We start from the raw sequence: 27709 nt of genomic DNA, 5'->3' as shown, positions 1-27709 counted from the left end.
ACAATTAAATTACAGGCTATCAAATGGGAAAATACATGTAGGGGAAAATACATGTTGTTAAATGATTTTTAAGTAACATTAAATAGCTAATGTACTATATTTAGCGTATCCATGGAAACTGAGTGTTTATCGGAGCATTTTTCAAAAAATAACTGTCAAGACCAAGCAAATTTTTCAAGAATTTGACATTAATTCAACTACAACGACATTAATTAGCTAAAATGCATATATTTCTTAAAACACTACTCTACAGTTTAACATTCCTGACATTTCCTGGAAATTAAGTCAAGAAAAAGGCTCATTAATTAAGAAAGATCTATGCTAGCAAGAATGCTACTTGTCTTTTTTTGTACAGCAGGCAGTATTTCGTAGAAAAACACGCACACAAACACAAAATAAACTAAACAATTCATTATTATTTTAGTAATAACTTCTTTTTGTTTATTAAAAATAGTAGAAGAATGATATTAACCTTCCAGCTGGTCACCCTGCTGATTCTTCTCCTGGCCAGGATCCATCTTTCGCGGGTTTTAGTTCTTCTTCAGCAAGTTTTGCAAAGCAGACTTCTCAATGGGTTCAAACCTTCCGAGGCGTTATGCTCCTTCAGGCGTCTCCTTCAAAAGTCCCGTAGCAAAGGGAAAGATTTCAGAAGCTCAGCGTCATTTATAGGGTTGCCGCCGCTGACGTCGTTTCCATGACTTTCATTGACGAAGGCTCAATGACGGAAGCACGCGCTGGTACGTGAGAGAAATTGGACTACAGAAGTTGCAAATTGCACCAGCTAAATAGCAAAAGATTCATGCAGGGCACCTTGTGTTGTAGCACATAGCTCAGTTCAAATCACTCTTACAAGGCAAAAAATATATTAATATATATAATTATAACATAATAATATTTTAATATTAATGTTGAATTGTTATCTTGTTATAAGTCATTCTAAGGTGTTATAAGTGTAGCTTCCATTCTTTGGTGCCACAGGAACATCGCCACATCTATGATCTAATAATGCCCAGCAAATGCCCATCAGTGAACTACTGAATGATAATCAGACAGGAGATTCCTTGCATGGACATTAGACGAAACAACTTTGATTGGGGGTCACATTTTATTTATGCATGGGGGTAGCATTGTTTAATCTACCTAAAATGCTGTCTTCTCTTTCCAACATGGTGCAGCATGGAGCAGGTGTAGCTGCACTGATGTAGTCATTGGCTCCAACACTGGGCCTCTCCAATATCAGCACCTGTAGACGGTTCTACATTAGGGCCATTCAGCCTCATGCATAAGCCTGTCGCAATAAATCAATTAATCACATGACACATTAAAACGACCTTGATTTGCATGATTGTATGTTTTCCTTGCGTCTCTGACTCTTTCTGCCAAAGACTTGAAAAGTCTGGAGAATTGGTCTTAAGATGCATTTATCTTTGGTCACATTGATTACTGCAGCAGAGTCTTCACAGGTCTGCCTAATAAATAAATGAATAATCAGGCAGCTGCAGCTAAAACTTAAAACCAGGAAGATAGAGCACATCACCCAGTTCTAGAGTAATTACACTTTAAAATATTGCTAGTTTATAAATCACTGAACGGTTTAGCACAACACATTAAAGATCTGCTGTTGTTGTTCAACCTTCCAGAACCTCTCAGGTCTTCTGGTTCTGCTCTGCATCTCCAGAACCAGAACCAAACATGGAGAAACAGCATTGAGCTTCTATTCATGAATATCCTAGAAGCTATAAAATGTATTAGAAAATAATCAATTATTTGCACTTAAATAGTCAAAAGGACATGAAGGTCAATGCTTTGTTAGGAGACTTTATCTACATGCTGGACTTTTTAATATTTAACAAACACCAAAAACACTAGGTTGGGTTTTAAATAATTTATCAACGGTAGAAAACTTTATCATCTGACAATGTTTTTATTGGCAAACTTTTAATAAATGAACGGTGAATGTTTCACAATCCAAAACATGACTTCTAATTACAAGATCTGTTTAAAAATATGTTACAGTTGTACTGAAAGAAGCTTAAAGGTGTTACAAACTGAAACAAAGAAACATCAGCAGAAAAGTCTTCCAGAAGTTAAATTGTAGTATTCACTTCTTCAGCAGCTTGGTGGCGCATTCCAGATCCACATCATTTACCTAAAAAAAACACACAAAAAAGACAAGCAAATCATCTTCTTCTTTAAAGAACATATTTATAAAAAATGATTTTTTTACACTTTGTTTGGTCTCTTAATAAAATGAGGCCAAACAGTTTCTTTGCTGAACTGATAAAGAAGAGTGGGTTCAGCTCAAAAATACAATTGGACAAAAAATTTTGTCCAATATAAAGATCATTGCATAGTATTAGGTTGAAATTCTGTAAAAACAAAAATTCTTATGAAGCATCTTTTGCTGTCCAATTATTAATCTGTTAACCAAAGAATGAATCAAAAGATCAGTCCAGCAGAAAGGCCTGAGCTTTTCACATGTTGATGTTGGAAGGATTTGTTTGACTGCAGATGATTCCTTTGTTACAAATGATCAAGCATTCACTGAAGGAACGTTGTTGTTGCATTTTAGCCAATAAAATTACCAGAATAAATCGATTAGTAAAACAACGTTTAGTTCCAGCCCTTCTTTGTTGGGTTCACAGTGATGCCGTCCCGTATACCTTTGTGTTTCCTGCTGTGTGTGCCAGGCGACGGCCCCCCAGCAGGCCCAGATGAACTTTCACCCTTTGGTGCGGCGTAAATTACAGTGACCCCGCTGCCGTCGATCTCACAGTCCTCCATGCTGTCTTTGGCAGCTTTACAGTTTTCCTCACTGTCAAATTCTACAAATCCAAACCTGGAGGAAAAATAGTAAAATAGCAAAAAGCAGAGTAATCAGAAAAAGATGGTTTTTTTGTTTGTTTGTTTTAAAAAAGCTAACATGATCCACTGATAAAACCACGTGACACCAACCGTTTTGAAGCTCCGGTGTTCTTATCAATGGCGACTCTTGCGCTGACGGCTCCGTCAAAAGCGCTCTGGAGAGTTTCTGCGGTCGTCGTCTCAGCCAGGCCGGCAACAAACAGGGTTTTCAGCTGACCTAAACACAAAACCGCTCACTTATTCGCTTCTGGAGAGCCTGGCACATTCAACTGATGAAGAAATCTTTAAAGTACCTTCAGCTTTCTGAGGCTCCACACTGCTGCGACTCCTTTCAACTTTGACCTTTTGGTTGCAGATCTTGACAGTTTTGGACCACTGCAGCGCTTTTTCAGCGTTGGCCACGGTTGCAAACTCGACAAAGGCAAACCTGCAGAGAATCGCAAATGCTTGGTGAGGGTCCTGACGGGAATCCGTTCCATAAAGAGTAGAGAAATCGTTGGGTTACCGTTTTCTTTCGTCTTTCCCTGCAGTGACTCCTGGCCGTGTGAGAATCCTCACACCAACAGCTTTTTTAAAGGCGGACTTCAGGTGGATTTCTTTTGCTTTTCCAGGCAGACGGCTTACGAATAAGATGTTATTTGGAGGAGCTGCAGCTGTTGGAATTAAGAGGATTTCTTTAATCATTTTTAAAAATGTCAGGCGGCTAACAGACTTTCTTTGATGATGAGGTCTTCTTACCCTTCGTTTTTTTACCGCTGGTTTTGGATTTAGCGGCCGCTCTTTGTTGTACACGATCCACGATCAGGTCCCGGCCTTTAATCTGAGCTTTTTGTTTTTTCTTAAGCATTTCCTCAGCAATGGCTTTGTTTTTAAACTCCACAAAGGCAATGCTGTAAAAAAAAAAAGTCCATTAGATGAGAAATCTGTGAGAAATGCTTTCCTCATAAAACATCGATAAAAAGACGGATGATGCTTTTTTCCCCTCACTATCTGCGTTTCCATTGACCACTACATAATTTGACATTTCTAAAATATATTTGCTTAATAGAAACACTAATTAAAAAAGAATCTTGGTTTTTAATAAAAGGTTCTGATGCTAGAACGATGTGGGGGGCTGGAGGATGGGTTGTTGCTGGATCAAAACTGGTTTATTTCACAAAACTGTAATGGAAAAAAATTTTTTGGCATCGCATGATCAACAACCGGATGTTACTACTGGTGGAAACCACGAAGAAGATGACGACAGGAAGCGGTGGGAGGATGATGGTGCACAAAGTGGCTCATCACATGGGATTTTAATTTTGTTACTTATTTAATGGAAACACCGCGACTGTAAAATTGTGTTTTGTCCGACATTAGCAAGATATTGACATAGTTTTGCATACATTTGTATGGAAATGCAGCTACTGTCTGAAGTTAAATCAGATCAAAAACCTGTTTGAGAATTAGAATTACAAGAATGATTTCTTTTTGCTAATTGCCACAATAATAACAGAAAGAAGTAGTCAAAGATTTATTCAACAATATCCTTGAAATCAGATGTTTACATACATTTCCTCTGTATTTGGTCACATTCCCATTGAACTGAGAGCCTAAAAAAACATCAGGCAACTAAAAAACATTTGCACTGCTGCTTTAGATGTTCTTTTATTCCATTTATCTTGATTTGTTTTTCAACTTCATCACTTCTTTGCAGTGAGTTACCTGCAGAGCTGGGCTTTTATCACTGTTTTGACTAATTATTGTTTTGATAAATTCGAATAAAAGGTGTTAAGAGACAAAAACTGACGGTATTATAGGAACTCTTGCTTTACTATTTTCACCCATTTTTGTTCCACGACAGTGTCAATAAATATTAATATAGTTATTGTATGGAGTTTAGTGATATAGATCACACTTCTTTAGTTAAGTGGTGTCCTCAAAAAGCCAAGAACAATATTTGTGTTTGTGGCGTTATAAATGCTCTCATGCAGTCACAGCTATACAGCTACATAAAAAAAGAAAGACCTAATTATCATTTTTATTATCACAACTGTACACTATTACTGTGACATTTAGTAAACAAAAGTAATCTAACTGACCTAAAACAAGAGTAGTTCTTCTGCATGTGTCTTTTTATCTGAACACTGAATAAAAAGACATTGTGATGAAAGCTAAAGTCCATATTGCCCACCCATAGTTACCCCTCTTGTACAATTCAACCTTTTGGTTTCAACTGTAGCAGGGAGAAACATTAAAAAGTCCAAACTCTCACCCATGAGTCGGACTTTTGGCTCCGCCAGCAAAGCGAACAGAGATGGCTTTGCGGAAAACCTTTCGGATGTCTTCTTCAGTTGCGTCGTATGGGACGTTCTTCAGAAACAAGCACCGCTTATCTTTCACTGACAAAACAAAACAAATACAAAATATATTTTCCTGGGTGTGAGTTTCAGTGTTCTTAGAACAGATTCTGATATCACTTCTACAGGTCAGTACATACGGTGCAAAACTGACTATTAGTCAATTTCTCTGTGGAACAGAACTCCGAATTTCTCCTTAGAGAATATCTAAAATATTTAAAGAAAATGCAGCTTGGGAAGCTGAAATATTTAGGCACAATGCTACCTGACACAGCATTGGCTGGCGTTTGCAAATAGGCAGTGATAAGTGTTTTAGAGGGTGTCTTTGAGCTGTAGACATTCACCCCCTCGAATATCTGGGGTCTGCTGTACAGCTTTACCTTTCTTATCCACAGGTGGCGTTTTCGACTTGCCCTGGTCGTTGCTTTTAACTTTGGCTTTCGCCATCTGCATGGGCTTATCGAGGATTTCCTCTCCATTCAGGGCCAAAGCTTTCTTCAGGTCCATATCTGAGGCCATATCTACAAACGCATGCCTCCTACAGGAACAGAAAGTTGTTCGTTTTATTAACCGTTTCATACATCAGCAGCTCCAATAACAAAAAAAAACCTCAACCGTGAACATCTAAACAAACTCACTTGGACTGTCCCAACCGGATGTCCTGAAACAGCAGACTTTGCGCCATGAAGCATTTCGCCAGAGAGCTTCTGATTTCCTCTGATGTTTTGGTGAAGTTCAGGTTGCCAACATAAAGACAAAGACCTGCAACGGAGGAAAACATGTGAAGCGCTGTTTACTGAAAGAAGCTGGCGTTTGGGTATCCACAACAGAATGAGTTCATACCGTCGTTTGTCGGTTTGGTTTTCTTTGACGGGGAAGAATCGGAGGCAGCGTCTGCTTTCCGTTTTCTATTTACTGTAAGACACAAATTCAGACAATCAGCAACCAACACATTAAAGAAAACTTTATTCTCCAATGACAGCTGTTAAAACAGAAACGGTCTCAGCCTAAGAAATAAAACATATCTTTAGAAAAATAAACAAACCATTAACCACATTAATTCATTACTGAGCTATGATTCCTCTAGTTATTTCACTATGCTAAACCCCCAGTAACAAGAATCAAACGATTTCACCTGGACTGGCCTTTAGCTCAGAACTGAAATCATTCACTAGAAACTAAATTCATCCTACACAAGCGCTGCTATGTTTTACTGCCAGCAACACTCTTCAGGGAGAACTCTGTTACTGACAGAAGAAATTCAACGCTAGCTTTTTTTTAAGTACCTGTGAAGAGTTTTTTAAATGAAATTAGACAAAGCACAGAAGCTAATTAAAGTGTAACTAACCCCCCTTGTGAAAGCAAAACCCCGCGACCAGTCAAAACCACCAAAGTGGGAGGAGCCAAGAAACACTGAGAGCGTGGCTAAGTGTGGGGATGAGGTCTAGCGCATTGTTGCCAACTTATTGATTTTTTAGCAACTTTTTTAAAGGCTACTAACGACAAATCTTTTGACTCTTTTCTGTTATTAGTAACTTTCTCTATAAAACGTGAAGCACCCATCACTGCCGTAAGCCCCTCCCACTTCTTATATGGTTATGGTTATGCTTGTCTCATGATGCACTAGAAAGTACATCATGGAAGGTGCCCCAGTGTGTTTTTATATCATTTCCTGAGGAGAAACCAGCAGGTCAAACCTTTTCTATAACCAGAGATTTTTAAATCAGTCACAAACTTCTGATTAGTAAAACTGAACCAGAATTAAGAGCTCACAGCATCACCATGGAAACAACCCTGACCAGCACCTGTCCTCTCTGTCTTGTCGTCTGTCTTGTCGTCTTCTCCTTCTGCATCCTTCTTCTCCCAAGACACCGTTACCGTGGGAACGTTTCTTTTTACCTCAATGTCCATTTGAAGAGCTTAAAAAAAAAAGAACTTTGCATTAATTATTGGACTTATCAAAAAGCTGCTGTACAGTAGGCGTTTCCCTAAAAATGTTGCCATTTTGTTCTTAATCAACTTATTTGTGTTTAAACAAATGAACCCTATGCTACTTGTCCTTATAATAAAGCTATTAGCATTATTCTTGATATTGTGTCGAGATTGAATTGTGTGTACTGTGACAAACATATCTCAGATCCGGCTTGTAATACCTCTCAGAGTTACATGTTATGAGTCACAGTACCTTGCTCGTCTCCACTCTCCTCCTGTCGCATCTTCACTTCTGTGTTCTCTTCTGGCTGCCAATCTGGTGCAATGAAATGATTTTTATTATCATCATGCAAATGAAAAGACGAGATTATACTTCATATAAAGCATTAAGACAAAATAACATACCATTATTGTGTGTGTTCTCTTCCTTTATGTTGTGGTTTTGGCTTTTTTTATGTCTCTTATTCTAAGAAAAAACAAAACAAAAACAAAGAAAACAAGAAAGTTATGGGTCTGCATTGCTGGCTGTTTGTCAGTCAAATCGGGTTTGATAAATGTGCATATTGATGTCTTTAAATCTAACATTTGAAAGCGGTAAGTTCCCTCACCAAAAGCATAAAAAAATACAATCAATGTCAGGATTCTGTGTATTTTGATGGATTTCCAGACCAGTGATGGGAATGTTCATGACTTCACTTACAAAGGTTGAGAAAATGATTTTTGCCAACTTCTGGACTTGAAGGTGGGTAGACATTTTACTCTGCACTCTGAACTATCAGACAATCCTTAATTTTTCCTACAAACTGGGCCGTATTAAAATTTGGGGTAAATATTCAACACTTAAAAAAGGCCATCCCTCCAGAGGTCAGTGTTAGGAACCTACACATATTTTCCAGCTTAACTCCTGTTCACAATTATCAGATCTTACATTTGTAACTTAACTGCATCTGTTTTCTAAGTTTTGGTTTAATGTCTGACTACATTTTTTTTTTTTTTTTTTTGCTGCTTCCTCAGAAAAATTTATTTCCCTGTTGGATTTTTTTCAACATCTCCTGGATCCCACAAAACAATATTGTCCTTTTGTTTCAGAGTTTGAAAAATGAGGAAGCTAAAAAGCTTCACAAAAGTATTTATTTTATGTATGCATATAAATCTGGAATAATATAAGGCATGTCACCAACAGAGATCTGCATGGCAATTTGTTCCAAGTTTCCTAATATTTTGCTAACACGTTTAAATATACGTCCATCTGTAGCTGTAGTCTCAGAAAGTGACTAAAAACCGTACAGGTCTATAAGTAATAGAACGGTAGTAATAACAGAGTTAATAAAGTTATCGCCACTAAAAAATACATTTAACTTGTTACGAAATTCTAATACATAAAATAGTCCTTTCACGCAGAAGTTCCATGTTTTGTTAAGCTAAGCTGCTAAATAACAAGCTAACTTGTTAGCTTGACGGTTTACTTATAACGGTTAACTTACGTTGTCTACAAACGCCGCCAGCAGCAGTTAATATGAACATAAATACAATTCTTACTTGTTTCTTTGCCATGTTATGCTCCAACAGGAAGCGTAGACAGAAAAACACACGTGTCAGAGATGCAAGTTAAGCGTATGCTACACACTGCGCATGTGTTACACTAATCTACGGATGCCGGCAGGGAGAGCGCGCTGTTCAGGTGCGTACGCGAAAACTACAACTGAACAGTTTGTGAATTCCTCCTTTAATGACAACCGTCGACGTTGTAAACATTATCTATGTAGCATGTAATGGTTTATAACAGTCTCATTTTAAACAAATAATCATTTAAATATCTATTTCTAACAGCTAACCATGTAGCCTTAGCTTGAGTCTAATCTAATAGTTTCCCTATGTATTCACCACCCAGTCTGTAGAGACTCTCCAGATACGTAATCGTGTTAGCTTTTTCCAGGATGTCGGTATGTTATTAGAGCAGATTGTAGCTTTGTTTGCCCGGAAATGTAATCTGCCGCACTATGTTTGTTTCTGAGCAGGTTGGACTGGAACTGGAAGTTCAAAGAAACCAAAGTCCAGGGTTCGAGTTACAGTCCCACCATCCGCCCAGGCTCAAAACAGAGCCGGTGGGAGCTGACCATGGAGGACCCGGGATTCCTCTGAGAAACACTCGATACACCTAATTAGGGTTTTCTTTTTGTTAACTCATCTGATGTTTACAATGATGGGCAGTCGGAGAAACGGCTTAACGAAGGAAAGCTTTATCCTGTCGGTGGACGTCGGTACAACGTCAATCAGATGTCATGTGTATGACAAGGAAGCGAGGATCCGAGGATCATGCACCAGCAAGGTATTATATTTACATCTAACAGATTCTTCAGTTTTTACCCGCTATTTTCATAGGGGTGTAAACCTTTAAATGGGATTGTATGTGGTACAGTAACAGGAAGTACTAAATGATAACAAACTGAGATGTTTGTCCATTCTTCTTTGCAAAATAGCTCAAGCCACATGACTGGGCCGTTCTAACACATAGATATACTGTGATCTAAACCTCTTAGATCACAGTATGTATGAGCTTCACTCTAGCTTTGGCTGGGTTGTTGCAAGGGCTGGACAGAAAAGCAATATCACGACAGACACTTGATCAAGATAGGACAGAATTCAGATCCAGAAATGATGGATCTGAACTCAGGGCCAGAACCTCCCAGCGTCCTGGGGGATGTAGGCAGAGGAAATGCTTTAGCCGCTCAACCTCTCAGGGCTAGCCAAGAAAAGTTGAGGGTATGAACTAACTAGCTCGTTTCTAAGTTACCTAGCAGCAAGTTGTTGAGTAACTTGCGCAGCAGCAGTTTCAGGTGTGGTCACCATGCCTCATAACTCTTTAAAAATAATAATAAAAAAGTGATAGGGGACGTCAGCAGTTTGCTTGCCTTTCCGATATTTTAAATCAAAAAGCTAGTCAATACTTATCGACATGGACTCATGTGAAACGCTTACACCGTGATATGTTTTTTAGGTGACACGTTTATTGTCCAGCACTACTGTAGTTGTTGCCTTTATAGACTGTTTGTTTTCTTACACTTATCATTCCAAATTTTGGCCAAATGGTTCATTTTTCATCTCATGTAGCCAACCTGACCTGTTGTTGGCTTCTTTCAACAACAATTCTCTCAACAAAAAAGACCAGATTTGTGGAGTGGTTGACTAATCGTTTCTCTATTAACCAAGCCTGTCGCAATAAATAATAGAATATTTAATTGCACGATAAATTAGAATGAGTTCTTTATTTCCACTCTGATGATTAATATATTTGGAAGGACAGTTTTATTTACAGAATCTTCATAATCCATTTTATCTATGGTTACGGTAGTGTGGGGGTAGTATTATTTATTATTTTTGGTCATTGTGTTTATTGTTTTTATCTACCTAATAATGTTTGGTCATTTAAAACATATTCTAGTTTCAATATTAAGCATTCTTTTACAAAATTAAACTTTTTTGGTCTTTTGAGGACACAAATTTGCATTATTATGTCACTACCATTATATTCCTTGAAAATGGTCTCAAAACAACAATGATATTGTTTATCACAACAATTTCTGGAACAATTTATTGTCCGATCAAACTTTGTTATTGTGGCATACCTACTGCCGACAGATCCTCTCACCTGAGCTGCACCGCTTTGTGTTGGTTTATTATTTAACACACTAACAAAATGCTCTGCAAATGTAGAAATGTAGAACGGTTATGAAGTATTTTAAGTATTTTGCAGACCTTTGCGTAAACCTGTTTTTCTGCCACATTTAAAGCCAGATTATTCCCTGTGAATGTTCCAGGTTGTCCCTTTGTATCCAGAGGTGGGACACGTAGAGATGGACCCAGATGCATTGTGGGAAAGCTTTATCACTGTGGTCAAAGGGGCAGTGCAAGGTACAGCCGCACGACGTCCTGTTATCGAATCCATCTGCAGCGGTGTCAGGGCAGCAATGCTAACAGGATTCAAGCAGCGTTTACTGTTACAGTATTACGCTGATATTTTTTAAGTGTTGCTGCGTTCCCGTTACAGACGCAGGAGTCCAGATGTGCCAGATGGAGGCCCTCGGCATCTCCACTCAGAGAGCAACCTTCACCACCTGGGACAGGTCGCAGAAATGAAACAGCCTGACAGTTTCTCATTCATTGAGAAGCTGGAAAGTGAGCGAGAACGCTTCTGGTTTGACGTTGCTGTGATTCCTCTTCTCTCTCGTTGTGTTTGAACTTTAACAGAAGGACGGGGGTTCCTTTTCACAACTTCATCAGCTGGCAGGACCAAAGAGCTGCAGACCTGGTGAAGTCTTGGAACAGATCCTGCATCATGAAGGTGGATCTCCATCCATCCATCCATCCATCCATCCATCCATCCATCCACCCACCCACCCAGACAGACAGACAGACATACATACATACATCCAGAGGCTGGTCCATTACAGGGCTCCTTGACATCTCTTATATATCTTTAATAAACATCACATAAGAAAGTATATTTTCATAGAGGTAGTACTTTATGTAACCACATAGGGATTTGAATGTTTAAATATTTTAAATTCATTTTTTTAAATGAGATTTTCCAAGAAACTCTTAGACTTGTATTGTTTAAAGAAGCACATATAAATCCTCTTTTCTTCGTTAAGAAAAGATGTTCTCTGGAATAAACAGATTTATTTACAGTAGTCACAAAAGTGAAGATACGTAGTTTAGCGCAATAATTTCTGTGATGCGATAAAATCTATTAAAGAAAACAATAAAATATGACCATTAAAAATATTTGATTACTATTTTTAGTAAAATAAAAATCACCTGCTTTATCTATAAACATTAGATTGATTTGTTTAGACTACAGCGTTTGTGTTTGCCAATAACACAAAGTATGTCACAATCCAATTCCAGACTCCAAAGTTCGGAAGTTCAAATTAGAAACGTATCTTAAACTTTACAATATAGAGCAATATTTACATGTTGCATTAATCTAATTGGCTTGTTAATTAATTAATCAATATAGATTGAGATTTTAATTTAAAGACATAAATAGAAATGTGTCTCTTAACTGAAGAAAAAAGTTGCACACCTCGTACAATACCAGCTGGTGTTGAGCTAAAAGAATTGAATTAGGAAGCTTCACTTCCACCTCCTCGTCTTTTCTGGAATGCTTTGCTTTCGGCGTGCCCCTGGACCCCTGATCTGGGGTCCAAATCAGGATCAGCCATGATTCCAGAAGTCCTTGTCTTTGTTTCTGTTGTTCCTGGTAAACATTATTCTGGCCTTCGTACAGAACAAAGGTTTCCTTCTTGCACAGCGTCCTTGATAGTTAAACTAGTGTATCTCTCTGATTGTACAAGTATGCACCGTCATATCAACAGTAGCAACAGCCTGCTGCTGGTCCCATAAGGACATTTTAGAGGTTTGGTAACTTCTTTTAGGATCTTGCTGACTGCTTTCAGGGTGAACAGCCAGACCTGGGAATGTTTTCTGCTTATAATCCGTTTTCCCAGACATTGGAATTGCTAAGTGTAATTATTTAAAATCTCTTTAAATCCCTTACTCAAAACGCTGAGTAATTGTGTTCTCCTCATGTCCACCCAGTGTGATACACCAGTAAGTGATTCATAGGGTGGGGGTTCATGTTTGCGTGTGTAATTTGGAGCAGCGGCCCGAAGGGGGCGTAAGAATGAGCATTTCATCAACAAGCTCTGCAGGTTAGGCAGCCATTTTTAACTCTGCTTCCAGTCCATCCCACAACCTAAATATCCTACTGACTGCAGAGTGGAAACCTGTGGCGCATGAAACCAGGCCTGAAACGATGAATCTAGTTTCAGGCCCATTTATTGAGATATGAATCGATTATTGAGATAATTGACAACTAATTTAGTAATCGATTAATCGTTAAAGGGAGTATGCAAGTAAAAAAAAAAGCCAATTGTTAAAAGAACAACAAATTCAGGGCAGTAATTGAGCAAAAATGTAACAAAAAATATACATTTTGCATTTAAAAATACTAATAATAAAACTTCTTTGTCTGTAATATGTTCTAACCTGAACTCCTTAAGTAGCATAGTTTTATTATTATTATTCTGTTTAGCAGATTTTGCTATACAATTATCATTTGCTTAATCAAAAACTTAATCATAACATCACCTGACACTGTACTGATGCCGTGCCAAGCAGAAAGGCCTGAGCTTTTCACATTATTTTAGCTGCGGACGCATCTCATAAAACAAATGCATTCACTAAAGGAATGCCATGTGACTGCATTTTAGGCAATACAATTTGTATTTTCTTATTTATTATATATAAGATAAGCTTAAGTGGTTAAATGAAAAATCTGCTTAATGTGACTTTTTCTTAATCCGATTAATCGTCAGAATAATTAATTGATTAATCGATTACTAAAACAATTAGTAGTTGCAGCTATATATAAAATACATTCGCAGAAACTTTCCACATGACAGTCCTTCTGGCTAATAATATAATATTGCGTATACTGAGATTCGCTGATGTGGACGAACATGTAGAACGGCAAATTAAGGCCACTGTCATTTATGGTGGAGGATCCGTGATGCTGTGGGCCTGCTTCTCTTTCATCAGAACCTTGCTAAGGTGCGTGGGAATCTGGACAATGATCCAGAACCTGTGTCCAAATCAACATAGAGATTTTTCACCAGACTAACTCCTCATAGTTCCATGCCCACCTCAGTCCTCAGACCTAAATCCTGTAGAAAACATGTTCGCTGAAGAACAGAGAGCTTAACGTCTTTTCAATGTGAGGTCATGTTGGTGAAATTTCTTTTATTTTTATCAGAGATACATAAAGGTGGAGGGTGCCGTCACATGGCATCATTTAAAAATAATAAAATGACTCTTTAATGTAATTATGAAATGTAAAAATGACAGTGTAATGATAAGTTGTGGGAATGCACTCTGACCTCTACTCTGTCATGTGATTGGCTGTCGCTCTTCTTCTAGTTTAACACAACTTTAGGATGTATGTAAACTCTATTCCCGCTGATAATCACATTAATACTTTGTATTCCACGGCAGCAACATAATCAGTCCCAAACAAACTTGATTATCAGTACAGTGGGTACATCATGGATATAAACTACCAGATACCCGCTATCAGTCATGTGGCTAATAGCAGCATGACTTTGACTCAGGTTTTAGATAAATATGACTGAGCTGGAGCTGAACATGATGACCACTCATTCACCATCTTTTTATCTTTATTCTTTTTTTTTTTTTTAACACTCTCAGATAATCCACGGTGCAATGAAGGTGGCCTACTTCCTGACGCGGGACAAGCGGTCGCTCGCAGCGAGCCTCATCGTCTTTTCCACTCAGCACGTCACCTTTCGCCTCGTGTGGGTGTTGGCCCACTACAAGCAGGTGTGTGGACGACCCGGCTGGTGAACACAACAGGAAGTTTAAATGAAGCTGTGCTGATGTGCTTCTGTTTTCTGCCTAGGTAGATAAAGTAAAACCCACAAGCATGCATTAAAACGATATCTCTCCAGAGGGTTTGCAGCGTCTTGAGCTCTAATGCTGCGAAGGTTTTAGATCTCTTACAAATTGTGTTCTGTTTTTTTTGGTTTGTTTTTTTTGGTAATTTTTTAAAAATTAAGTGGGTAAAAAAACAAACATTAACATGAACTCTAACCTGAGTTAATGTAGAATGCAGTTTGAATCTGGACCTTTGTGAAAAAAGAATTCCTCCTCCTTTACTTTATCACATTATTTCGCAAAAAAAAAAAAAAGAATCATCCAAAATCGGAATTGGCAGGTCAGGCTTTTTGAAAATCATCCAGCGATCAGCCAGGGAACTACAATTGGTGCAACTCAAATTTTTTAGAAGGTGCTTCATCATTCACTAACTTTATTTTAAAAATAAAAGTATATTTTAGTAATAGTTAAACATGGTGGTGGTTGGGCTTGAGTTTCCAGCTATAGGACCAGGACAACTTGTCATAACTGATGGAACTGTGAATTCTGCTGTCTAGCAGAAAATCCCAAATGTTTAAGGACTTGAGCTCAAGCTGGGTAATACAGCAGGATAGTGACAAAAGCACCTCGGCCATTTTAGCCTGAATAGCTCCAAAACACAAAGTGAAGACCTGGATGCTGACTGTTCATGCTCAAACGTCTCCACAGGGCTGAATTCAAACAATCCTGCTAAGAAAAGGAGACCAAGAGTCCCACTGAGATGTAAAAGACAGCCTGTCCTGTCCTAATAGGGTCAGGCTGGTGTGGCTTACTTTTTTTTCTTTTTACTATTAATAAATTAAATCACCACTTAAGAAATGTTTTTGTATTAACTCTGGTTACGTTTCACTAATACTAGAATTTGTTTAACGATCTGAAACAATACTTTTTCAGGGCACTGTAGTTTATAATGAGAGCAGCATAAAGACATGGTCCCAGTGTGGCTCGTTTTCTAAACCAACCTCCACACCGGGTCAATAATCCCAGCAGGAACAGACTGTACTCTTCCTCCTCCTCCTCATCATGGCTTCTTCTTTTTCCAGGTCCATCAGGCGATCGAAGAAGGCAACTGCTGCTTTGGAACCATAGACACTTGGCTCCTGTTCAAACTCACCAAAGGTCGGTGTCAGTCAGTCTGTCAGTCAGTCAGTCAGTCAGTCCGTCAGTCAGTCAGTCGCTCCCACCTACACACAGAGAGCGTTTGTAGAAATGTGTGATCCAAACCTGCCAGTTTGACTCTGTGGACTTTCTATAATAGGATATTAAGGTCCAAACAGGGCGCTCTTTGTCTCACACATTTCTCTTGCATCGCTGATTGCCTGCAATTTCTGAGGAATGTTTCAGCCCTCTGCAGGAGGGGAAGTGGAAAACAAACGATTAGGACTTTTTTTTTTCCAGACAGTTCCTTCACATATTGCTACCTAATCTGTTTCAGGTCGCGTCCACGCCACAGACTACTCCAACGCCAGTTCAACAGGGATTTTTGACTCCTACCAGGTGTGGTGCATCATGTTGCTGCTTCCTCTCTGCTCAGCATGGTGGGGTTACTGTATTTTACATTTTTTTTACCTCTCTGTCATGTGTTGTTTCACAGATGTGCTGGAGTCAGTTTCTCTGCTCTCTTGTCTCTCTGCCCCTCTCAATATTCCCCCAAGTAGAAAATACAGGGTAAGTTAAACCTTCACTACAAGTCTCGAGGTTTCAGCTTCTGGTCAGTAGAAGTTTTTACCGGTAGAAGAACACAGAGACATTAAAAACGAGATGAACGTCAATCTGAGCTGTGTGGCCAATTTCTCGTTTTTGTAAAGCTTTTCTCTCCTGGAGGTGTAGGGCTGCTGATCAGGCTTGGAATTTACTATTAGCTTGACTCTGACAGAAAATCTGTGGGAGGATCTAAAGATTAGGGCGATGGCAAGGAGGTCTGCCAACCTCACAGCTGATCACCAAAATTCCCATGGAAACATCAAACAGCTGCTCAGCAATTAGAAGAAGGCTTCGATCGGTGTAATGCTAACCAAGATGTTTCCTTTGATTATTGAAAGGAGTATAAATCGTTAACATGACATTTAAATAGAAAATGCAATTTTTTTTTTGTTTGTTTCTAAACTGATTGGCGCTTCTGCATTGTTTTGTTACGGTTTATATACAGACTTCTAAAATCAATGAAATTGATTTCAAATCTAAAACTTCTGGAGGTATGACTACATTCAGACTTAAAGGGGCAGTATTATGTGTTTATAAGGCACATATTACAGCATAATCAAGTAACTATGTTACCTTCAGTTATTATAAAAATGCTATATATATCAAATATGACTAAAAAGAAATTTTGCTTCCTGATTTCACACCTTAAAATTGGGCCTCTGTCTCTTTAAAATCTCCTGCTCTGTCTGAAGCTCCACCTTCAGGAAGTCATCACAACATGGCTCTGTTAACCCCTTAACATTTTTACCAGAGTTGCACTAAGAGGTAGCTCGTATAATGAGCTAATCAGATGTGCAGTTCTACCAGGTATTTGCTAATTGCTGCTGGCTAGTCTGAAGGAGCAGAGCTGGTGAGGGCTGCTCTGTGAGGCAGAAGCTTGGACACTGCAGCTCAAAAGAGTCGATTTTACATGACACTGCCCCTTTAACTGTTTAGGAAAGTTTTTTTTACCAGTTTTTGTAGGTGGATTTGATTTAGATTTTTATCTTTTTAAAGATAATGACGTACTACTATCTGTGTATTAATAACATAACCTCCATTTCCTTTCACGCTGGTAAACCAGTGAGGTAGAAACATTAACAGGTTGTTGGACAGGCTTGTGTGGGGTGGTGGGGGCGGGGGTCTAATAATAATTTCACCATGTTTTTATGATGAAGCGTATTGTACATTATGCCATGTTCCCGGTCCGGTTCCTGCATTAGAACAGATTGCTGATGGATGAGACGAGAGCAGGAGATAATGTGTTGTCTCTGGTTTCTGTTTTCATAATCCATCAGCCATAAGTTCGGCTCCACAGATTCGTCCATCCTCGGAGTGTCCATTCCCATCATGTCAGTGGTGAGTGAACGTTCTTGGCATCACAATCCAGCAGCAGCAGCATGAATATAATAAACAGCCACAGTGAATCTGTGTCTCATTTGTTCCTCCGTATCTCACTTACTCTGTTGTTAAAATGTAAAAAAAAGTACTCTGTAAAATTTTCACTCAGGCAAAGTTTAATTAGACATTCAAAGGACAATTTATTGGTGATAGTGACCTCATCTCCTGCTTTTCTGTGTCTAATTGCTCTGTTTAAATTACGGAGTGATGCTTTTGTTTGTACATCCTCGCTTCCTGAGCACCGACCAGTCTTTGTTGCTCTTCTATCAGCAATGTTTTTGTATCAAGAAGAAACACACTTCACCCGGTGTTTCTATCATCTGTAGAAAGACAACAGGAAGTCGTAGGTAACAGTGGCCTCCTCCGGGAAGGTTTCACAGCCAAGTAGAAACACCAGGGTAATGGTGTGAAGTGCTTTATTTGTTGGCTCCATCCATCCGTTTTTTTACACCTTTGTCCCTTGTGGGGTCGGGAGAGGTGCTGGTGCCTGTCTCCAGGGAGACATTTCGGGCGAGAGGCTGGGTCCCCCTGGACAGGTCGCCAATCTCTCGCAGGGCATTATTGGCTGTAAATAACAATTATTTTAGTAATTGATTATTTGATCTTTTTTTTGACGATCAATCAATGATTTGGATGAAGAAATTGGCACATCCTGCTGATTTTTTTCATTTGGCCTCTTAAGCAATATTGAAAATACATTAAAAAAGACCAATAAAGTTATACTCCTTTTTTTAAATAAGAAGATAAACATTTTATAGCGTAGAATACAATAACAACTTTCCTTTAACAAATCAGGTAAAGCTACAACTACGCCACTTGAGTTCTGAATAGAACAGATTTACAGACAAAGATGTTTTTTTATCTTAAATGCAAAGTGTATATATATATTTTTTTGTTCTTTCATGAATTGTTTTTTTGGAGTCTGTATTCTCCAGTGAACGATTAATCAATTACTAAATTTGTTAACAATTAGTTAATGATTAATCATGATTAATCGTTTCAGCCCTACTTTAAACATCAAACACTTTCTAAGTTTGGTCAAAATTTTCTAAGTTTTGACCAAAACTTTCTAAGTTTTGGTCAAACTTAGACGCGCCATCCCATCGACGGGATGGCGCGTCTTGGAGTTTTTCGTTCCTGCTCCATAAGCTCACTCTGCCCTCCTGTGGCAGATGGCGGACCAGCAGGCGGCCATGTTTGGAGAGTGCTGCTTTGACGTGGGCGACGTGAAAATCACAATGGGAACCGGCACCTTCATGGACATCAACACTGGGAGCAAACCACACACATCTGTGGCAGGTAGAGGAGCAGCACATGTTTCTTTTGTTTTGTTTAGTTTTTTTTTCCATCCAGATTTTAATCCTGCTGGATTATTCCAACCCGTCTACTGCAGGTCTGTATCCGCTGGTGGGGTGGAAGATTGGCTCAGACGTCGTTTACCTGGCAGAGGGCAACGCAGCAGACACGGGCACTGCCATCAAATGGGCCCAAGAACTTGGTGAGGACTGAACCGTGTCGCTTATTGTAAAAATGTTTGGGTTTTTTTTCTTAAAAAATCCAATAATTATTCCTCTTCACATCTAAAATGACATTGCAGAGCTCTTCTCAGACGTCGGAGAGACCAGCGACATGGCTTACAGTGTCAGCGACTCAGATGGAGTGTGCTTCGTCCCTTCCTTCAGCGGCCTGCAGGTAAATGCACTCATATATTTGTTGCTAACATATGACGTATTATATTTTTATGCACATGCCTATCTCCACCTCTAATAAAAACACATGCGTTGTGGTAATGGTTTTCATCTGGTTTCTATGAGGGTGTATTAGGGCCTTAATAGATAGAAAAAAAGAGTAGTAAATTAATCAGAAATTTTGTAATAAAAGCTCATAAACTTTCATGAAAAAAACTGAAATTTTATCAGTTTTCTTTTTTTTTTTTTTTAGAAAATTAGTGATTTTTTTTTCTGGCAAATTTTCAAACTCAGAAATGTCTAAGTTTTTTTTGTAGACAATTTTTTTGATCCCCAAATTTCTGAGATTTCTAGCAAACTCAAATATTTCCTTGTTTTTTTCTTGACATTTTTATTGAGATTTTTAGCAGAAATCTACTCCTCCTTTCCTTTTTTTTCTGTCTAGAATGGCCCTAATATGCCGCCACAGGTTTCGCATTGTCTCTCTGTAACATGCTTTTCTTTTTTTCCCTCTGCCCTCCATTTTGAACTGGCAGTTGTAAGTGTTTTCTGCTGGATGTTGATATTCTAGTTCTGATTAGAAAATGTCTCCCCTCCTCTTGTTGGCCAGGCGAATGTTGCCTAGTGAAAATGGCCAGCGTTCCTGCATGTTTTCAGTTTGTGTTCCTCCTTCAACATAAATCAAATGGCTGAATGACCGTGTCAACATTTCCAGTAAAACACTAACCAAGTGGTTTTAAGTGTTCTCCTGGAAATCCATTCATTTTGTGCTTTATGTTTGAACTGCTGTATTTTCAGAGTGGAGTGATTACACAGCAGTCAACTTCAGTGATTATAGAAAACATGATCTGAGTGCTTTCCAGAAGTCTAGGGTCTGCCATCCACCTGAAAAGGTTTAGGAGTTTGTACCGCTGGTAGGGATGCAACGTTGCCACCACCAGGCTTGACTGTTGATTCAAATTTGATTTGTTCAAATCAAATCAGACTTGATTTGATTTGATTTCAAGCACAAATAAAAAATAGTCAAATACAAGACAAGAAAGCAAAGCAAAGTGTCCAAAAAGGAGTTGGTAGACATAGAAAACTTCTCTTCACCCCCTGTTTTTCTTGACAATATATTTGATGCGGTTTGCATGAGTTGCTACCAAAACACTTCATATCTCAGCTCCACACTTCTATCCCACCTGGATTTCTATATAATGACACCAGTCAGTCCTCTCTCACAGCAGAGCTAAAGAGGACAGTGGATAAGATCAGTTTCTCATGTAATTATCGTCCAATCGCCCCAAATGAAGGAAATCAGAGCCGATGTATCGGTGAATTTCTCCAGCCATATTTTGGCCAGTGTAGCCTAATAGCTTCTGTTTCCAGCTCCTTCCACTTAATGCCAAGCTTGAACCTCGATGGTTCTGGATTGTCGCTGAACATCCAAAATTATTTCCTTTCACCTCAGGTTGACCGTTTGCTTCCTGTTCAAATGGTGACATAGACTAATAACTTGCATCTGATTGATGAGGTTGGATGGCGCTGCTGTTTAGAAACGGCACTATTGACTATAAGCCAAACATTCTCCTCCTTAGATCTTCCATGACATCGTTGTATTCTGTTTAGAGTATTTACAACTCTAAACAACAGTCAATCATTTTGGTGACAGACCAACAGAAATGATCAGCTACAGTCCATTGTGGCTTTGTCCCACTGGTCTCCCAGTTTTTAGTTCATTGAAGATGTGTTTTGTTTTTTCCTTCCACCCTGGAGAATTCATCATAACTGTGTCAATGCATGAAGAGAAAGCTGATTCGGATAGGAGGCTCGTGTTTAACCTGTGTGTGTCCTATTGAAGGCTCCTCTGAATGACCCCAGAGCGTGTGCTTCCCTGATGGGCCTCAAACCTTCCACGACTAAAAGCCATTTGGTCCGAGCCATTCTGGAGTCGGTCGCCTTCAGGTGATTGGCTTTGGGCAGGCTTCAAACGAATCAGTTTGAACTCGTCTCCTCCTCCTCCATGCTTACTGGTTTAACTTTCTCCTCAGAAACAAGCAGCTGTATGAGACGATGCTCAGAGAGACCTGCATCCCCATCACAAAGATCAGGTAAGGTTAATGCTCCAGTCTTATATGTGGAACCTGGATTGTATCCAGCAAGCTGGGTGTGTCAGCCTGAACTTCACTGGACCCCGCTCCAGCTAATGCAGGCGTATCGATAATACATTATCTGGCTAGATGCTCCTCTGACATAGTTACAGTGAAATGATTTGAGCGATAGCTGAGCACTCTGCTCCCCTCTTTTTCAGGGTGGACGGAGGCGTTTCCTCCAACGACTTCATCCTGCAGCTGACTGCAGACCTGTTCGGCAGAAAGGTGATCCGGCCCCAACACCGGGAGATGTCCTCTCTGGGGGCCGCTTTTGTTGCCGGACTCGGAGTGGGTAGGCAAACACACTCTCATTTAAAACATAACGCCAGATTGCAAAAGTATTCGAACCTCTAGCCATTAATTCTAATTTTGGAGGGATTTGATGTGACAGACCAAGACAAAATAGTGTATGACTGAGAAGTGGAAAGAAAATGATGCATGATTTTTTTTTTTTTTTTACATTTCTGGTGGCTGTAATTACTATTCAGCCCTCAGAGTCAGTACTATTGCCTTGTTTCCATTGAGCGGTACATCAGGAGAAGGTGCGGTGTGGTATTCTACGGTCCGGCATATTCGGGAGAACCAGTTAGACTCTCCCTGCAGAGGCAAGGTTAAACCCAAACGCCTAACTTGATGTCATACTAGTGACTAACGTGACACAAGCAGTGGCATTTTTCTGTCCAGAAATCAACAGACTGTGTTGTGTTCCACGTGTGGTACGGATGTACAGTAGGATTACTGTACCACTGCTTACAACTGAAAGGGGGCCAAGAATGGTGTGGTACAGGTCGGTTGTTTGTGTTGAATTTTACAATGGAATCAGATAAAATAGCGTACCGAGCCATGCCGCAATGTCCCATGGAAATTGAGCATAAGTACTTCCACCTTCGGTTGCCATAACAGCTGAGATGAGAGTCTTTGGGGTTTGTCTCCACCAGCTTCCTGCATCTGGTTACTGGAATTTGTGACCATTTATCTTTGTGGATGGAGAGTGGATGTAAGATTCTCTAATGGATTTAGGTCTGGACTTTGACTGGGCCTTTTAAACACCTGGATGTTCTTTGATCTAAACCATTCCATTGTAGCTCTGGTTGTATGATCAGGATGGTTGAACCTCCACTGCCTTCTCCAGCAGGTTTTTCCTCCAGGATTGCCTTGGATTTATTGATCAATACATCAACTCAAGCCAGCTTTCTTGTCCCTGCTAAAGAAAAGCATCCCCACAGCATCATGCATCTACTATTATGTACCAATGTGGAGATGGTGTTTTCACGGTGATGCTTACAGCGATATGCCTATTGTCCCAAAAAGTTCAATTTTGGTCTCGTTTGGACAGAATATCTTCATCTGTTTGTTTGCTGTGGCTAAATGCACACAGGACTTCCAGCGGTGTTCTATCAACAGTAGGCTTCTTCTTCTCCTCCTTAAAAAAGACCAGGTTTGTGGAGTGCTCTACAAACCTGTCCAGCCAACAGATTCTCCCAGTTGGCATCGAATTGTGAAGATGGACGTTCACCTTGGGATGTTTGCTGTAGTCCTACATTTCAGTGCCAGATGATAGATTGAACGGAGCTCCGTGACATCAAAGCGTGGAATATCATTCTAGATCCTAAATCTGCCTTAAACCTCTCCAACGTCCTCCATGACCTGTCTGCTGTGTTCCCCCAGTCTTCATGAAGCTGTTTGTTTGCTAATGTTCTCTGACAAACTTCTGAGGCCTTCACTGAAAAGCTGCATTTATAATATGGACTCTATTTGCTAGTTGGGTGAATTTGTAAGGTATTAGACTTTATTTAGGAAGTTGATCTGTCACATATTCCTGTTTTTGCTGTATTTTTTTATTTTTTCTAATGTTTCTTCATTAAATAAACAATTCTAGAAGAGCATTTGGTAGGAATGCTCTTCTACCTAAATGGAGGACATAAAAAGCCACTTTATCAAGCAGTCACTTTAATAATCCTTTTTTTTCAGTGTTCATACTCTAAATATATTGCAACTCATGACAAGTGTTCATTTGAAAGCTGATCAAAAGTCCTATTTTTATTTTGCTGACTAGGGCCACAAAAGCAGAAATGAGTCCTGCTATTTCCTTGTGTTCTGCATTATGTAATTAGATTATTGCAGATTAAGTGGATGCCTAGTTTTAAGACATGCTAACTGCGTCTCTGTAGGTTTCTGGATGACCCGTGAAGAGCTGAAGAAGCTGCAGAGCGCTGATAAGGTGTTCCTGCCTAAAGGTGCTGCCGGACCCGGTCAGGAATACAACCCCGTCCTCCAGAGCTGGGAGAGAGCCCTGAGGCGCTCCATGAACTGGTACAAACCCTGACTGTGGGACGCACCAACAGGAAGGGTCTGGACCAGAACCAATGGAAACGACACAACAGCTGCTGAGTACACGTGAAACGCAGAGCTAACCGCCATCAGCTGTGCCTTCAAATGAATATAACTTTATCTGTGTGAATCATGGTCCGCGTAATTTAAAGACACGGTACTTAAAACTGCAGCAGGTGGAGACCTGGTGGAAGGTGTACAATGGACCAAAAGTTACTTGAAAATGAAAATCTTCTGAGCTTTCCAGGGAAGTCAGAACTGATCTAAGCCCCTGTTCATACCTGGCACTAATAACCAAACCGGGGGATCAGATCATGAAGCTAAGCATGAACAACCTCAGCTACTAGCTTAACTCTGCTAGTACCGACCAGAAACTATTGACTTTTCATTTAGAGCTTTGACTTGCTGAAAGCAACCTTAGCAAATTCCAGTTTCTCTTTGGGAACTAAAAAAAAAGAAGCTAACCAAATAGTGCTAAATTTTCTCTCATCTATTTATCGCTAGCAGTCAGATATTGATTATATCAACACTGTGTGTGAGGAGTGCTGTAAAACAGGGTTTTAGTCATTTAAAGCAAATACATTATTGAAGTCAAATGTTTTAAACCATCATCAGCATCTAATATTAGCAGTTAGCATTGTTAGCTTCCTGAGCCGCTATATGTTCCTCATAGAGATCGCAGTGCAGGGTTTCCCCCAGTATATTATAGGCCTGGCGACCCGCCATGCTTTACGAGCCCCAATGCCAGGCTAAGCCTTTCTTGTTTATGTTTTTAGGAAAATAATAATAAATTAAAAGTCGCTTCTTCTTTTTTTCCTTTTTTTTTTAAGCTGGATTGTAAGCGTCTCTGTTGCTCTGAGCGTTTCACTGGCGGAGAAGATTTATTCCTAAAAGATATGTTTATAGAAGATAGGTTTATAGTTTATGCATTTAAAGCTGGACCAATTACACCGCTGGCGCCTCTGCGCGTTGCCTCTGCGCGTTGCCTCTGCGCGTTGCAGCAGCTGGATGTCTTAAGTTTACCTCAGTGCAGATCCCGGGCGCCTCCTTTTACTCAAACTGGACACAGGCTGACCTGTATGGATATTTACATCGAAACCCCAGTGAGGAATTATTTTTCTTTCCAGAGTTTTTGATCAAAGTAGGAGTTTAAACCCCACCGCGTTAGCTCTGGTTTCTACGTGAACCGCAGGAATAGCTTGTAGTGGCGCTTTCAGAGGTCTGTTAAGCGAGTGGTGAGAATGATTTATATTTGTGGTCAAAGAATTTTGTGCGGCTTTTCCATCTCAACACGCCGCCCAGCGCCTGGCTCTGTGTGAGCTGATAAGGTTTATTATGTGTTCCCTGTTGGCCGGAGCTTTAGTGGTTAATGAACGAAATATTGTTTCACTGGCGATGTCTTCCCGTAACATATAATTACTCAGTAACATTTTTACTTTTCCTGTCTGCTTAACATCTTTTAATACAAAAACACGGTGGACCGCCTCCGCACCCCGACCACCGGGCTTAGCAAGTTTTCTGGGGGAAACCCTGCAGTGCCTTAACTCCAATGTTTCCAAATTCCTGCCAAATTCAGGAAGAAAGAAGAAGCAACATACTAAAGAAAGCATCTCTGTTTTTAAATATTTCTCACAACTTTTTGCACTTCCCATGAATGTGTTTAACACCTCATTGGAAAGGAAAATAGCTAACTTTGAGTCTTTTTTCCTCAGTAACCGAGGACTATTGTTAGACCTGGAAGCACTTAAATATGTGAATGGAAGCAGACCAGATTTTTTAAATTTCTGACCATCAAACTATAAAAATAATCAGATTCTGGTCACCATCTGATTTCTCGGTATATCTTCAATCTTATTTGCGTTGTAGTCTGAACACAAACACTCAGTTAAAGGTCCACCCATGACTCGGGATATAAGCTCTACATTGGATTCTTCTGGTTTTAAGGAAACTCTAATAAAAACTAAATTAATGACTAATCTATGTATCTAGCTAGAGGTAGATTTTTAGGCAAAAATTTTCTATTGTAAGACAAATACAGTACAAGCAGCAGGTTGGTCAGATCTATTTTGGTTCATCATAATCAGTCATATTTTTGTAAGAGTCAAATGGTCCAAAATAAGGTGCAATAAGCCTTCAGGAGATAACATACAAATATTTTCATTTATATCAAGTCAAAGATAACTGCGTTTATTTAGAACATCTAAACCACAGTTGGCTAAAGTGCTCTATATACATAATGATTGGCAATGAAACAAAACAAAATGAAACAAAAATGTCATTGTCACAACAAACACATTGATATTAAATAACTATGTTTTAAGCAGAAAGTTTGTCAGCTGTTTCTCCAGATTCAAGCACTTTTCTGACAGTTTATTTTATAATTCATATAAATATTTAGATCTGAGAAAAAAATTCTATGCAATCATGTAATTGCATTGGTGCAAAACAGTGGTTAGAGTTAACAAAAACTTCAGTCCTGCACAGAGTCTAGATGATCAAGATATACACTAATAGATGTGTGTATGTATGGGTTGTTGTTTTTGTGAAGTGAGTGTAAAAAAAACAAAACAACAACACATAAACCTCCAATGTGTTCAAGATTATTTTATAGTTCAGGTTTTTAGGGATTTCATAGAAACATGAGGAGACCAGCTGATGTTCTGCTTGTCGCCATGGATTCTGTATAGATTTCTTGTGTTCTGACGTTTCTTTGCCACACTTTTATGATTTTGAATATCAACAAATTTTAGTATCAAAGATAATCTGAGTAAATAAGAAATCCAGCTTTAAAATGAGAATTTCATTTATTCTCCTTCTTAGAAATGCAGAGTTTATGGAAATGTCCTTCTTTTAAAATTATTTTCTCAGATTGATATCATCTGATATTAAAACGGTTGGATATGACACCTTTAAATGTGACCAAAAAAAGCAAAAACAGAAGAAATCTGTAAGGGATTAAGTACTTTTTAAAATTTTGATAGCAATCTGGAAACAGATCGGATCATTTAGGAAGCGTTTTTAGGTGAATGTTACTGCCAAGTCTGAACCGGGTCCATAAAGAACAATTAGCATGAAGAAGTTCCTGCTCCATTATTTCTTCTCAACAGTGCCATTTATTCAGAAGATAACTTTATTCATTCTAGTCTAAATTGGATTTCACTTCTCAGCCTCCTTGTCTCGTTAATGAAATAATATTACCCGATGCTATGACGCCAACGACTGGCTTATCAGCTTTTAATTCATGAGTGCTCCATAGCAACAACCGAGTGCTAAATGTTTAATCCTGGGACACAAGCCAGAATCCATTCAGATTCAAGCACAAACTTCAGTTCATTTTGGATTAAAATAAACTGACCTGACGTCTTGTTGTTTCAGAACCAGTATTTTTTTTTTTCTTATGAAGCTGCATCTTGGTGATTTAACATGAAATGTTTGCATAGTCATTTTAAAATGATGAGGACCTGATTTAAAAAAAATACCTGTTTCCTTTGAGAAATTTGGATCAACTTTATTTTAAACCCTTTGTGAATGTCTGTATATAATGTTATAATTATAATGGTGTTAAATATTGACTCACTGTTAAAATGTGATTGTTCCTCTGAACCTGTAAAAGCCTCTGTACTCAGTATTTAAGAGCGTTTGTACTAAATAATGTTTTATAAAGACGGAATCAGGGATATAAGAAATGGTTGAACTGGCAGAAAAAAGAAGCATTCCAATACTTTTCTGCTTATTATTGTAGATTTTTTTGATGTCGTATGATCAGTGTGAACTCTGATGACATTCTTCTAACATTATTGTTCTGTAACTGAGAACTTTAAACTTCTTTCTTCACCTCTGA

The 27709-nt window shown here is 39.0% G+C and overlaps 2 protein-coding genes across 3 annotated transcripts; one reads left to right on the top strand and one right to left on the bottom strand.

Moving 5' to 3' along the window:
- Positions 1 to 1873: 1873 nt before the first annotated feature.
- Positions 1874 to 8818, bottom strand: LOC116721590 (nucleolin-like). Of its 2 annotated transcripts, none has more exons than XM_032565439.1 (14): positions 8676 to 8818; positions 7542 to 7602; positions 7390 to 7452; positions 7010 to 7123; positions 6048 to 6119; positions 5843 to 5966; positions 5585 to 5742; positions 5120 to 5246; positions 3604 to 3755; positions 3371 to 3518; positions 3159 to 3292; positions 2956 to 3082; positions 2664 to 2839; positions 1874 to 2149 (listed from the first exon to the last, which is right to left on the bottom strand). In XM_032565439.1, the coding sequence occupies exons 1-14, from the start codon at positions 8688 to 8690 to the stop codon at positions 2142 to 2144; spliced, it is 1479 nt and encodes a 492-aa protein (XP_032421330.1). In that variant the 5' UTR covers positions 8691 to 8818; the 3' UTR covers positions 1874 to 2141. The 2 variants fall into 2 exon arrangements, with proteins under 2 accessions (XP_032421330.1, XP_032421331.1); XM_032565440.1 differs by lacking the exon at positions 8676 to 8818 and adding an exon at positions 8621 to 8639.
- gk5 (glycerol kinase 5) lies at positions 8777 to 27709 on the top strand. Its single transcript, XM_032565428.1, has 17 exons — positions 8777 to 8817; positions 9155 to 9465; positions 10955 to 11048; positions 11185 to 11260; positions 11385 to 11478; positions 14406 to 14537; positions 15674 to 15749; positions 16066 to 16127; positions 16225 to 16298; positions 17612 to 17672; positions 18887 to 19013; positions 19108 to 19212; positions 19312 to 19406; positions 21246 to 21349; positions 21436 to 21495; positions 21696 to 21829; positions 23709 to 27709. The coding sequence occupies exons 2-17, from the start codon at positions 9328 to 9330 to the stop codon at positions 23861 to 23863; spliced, it is 1587 nt and encodes a 528-aa protein (XP_032421319.1). The 5' UTR covers positions 8777 to 8817; positions 9155 to 9327; the 3' UTR covers positions 23864 to 27709.

Source organism: Xiphophorus hellerii, chromosome 6 (genome assembly GCF_003331165.1).
Source record: "Xiphophorus hellerii strain 12219 chromosome 6, Xiphophorus_hellerii-4.1, whole genome shotgun sequence".
NCBI lineage: Eukaryota > Metazoa > Chordata > Actinopteri > Cyprinodontiformes > Poeciliidae > Xiphophorus > Xiphophorus hellerii.
The sequence above is the reverse complement of the archived record's forward strand: the minus strand, read 5'-3'. Positions and strand labels throughout refer to the sequence as shown.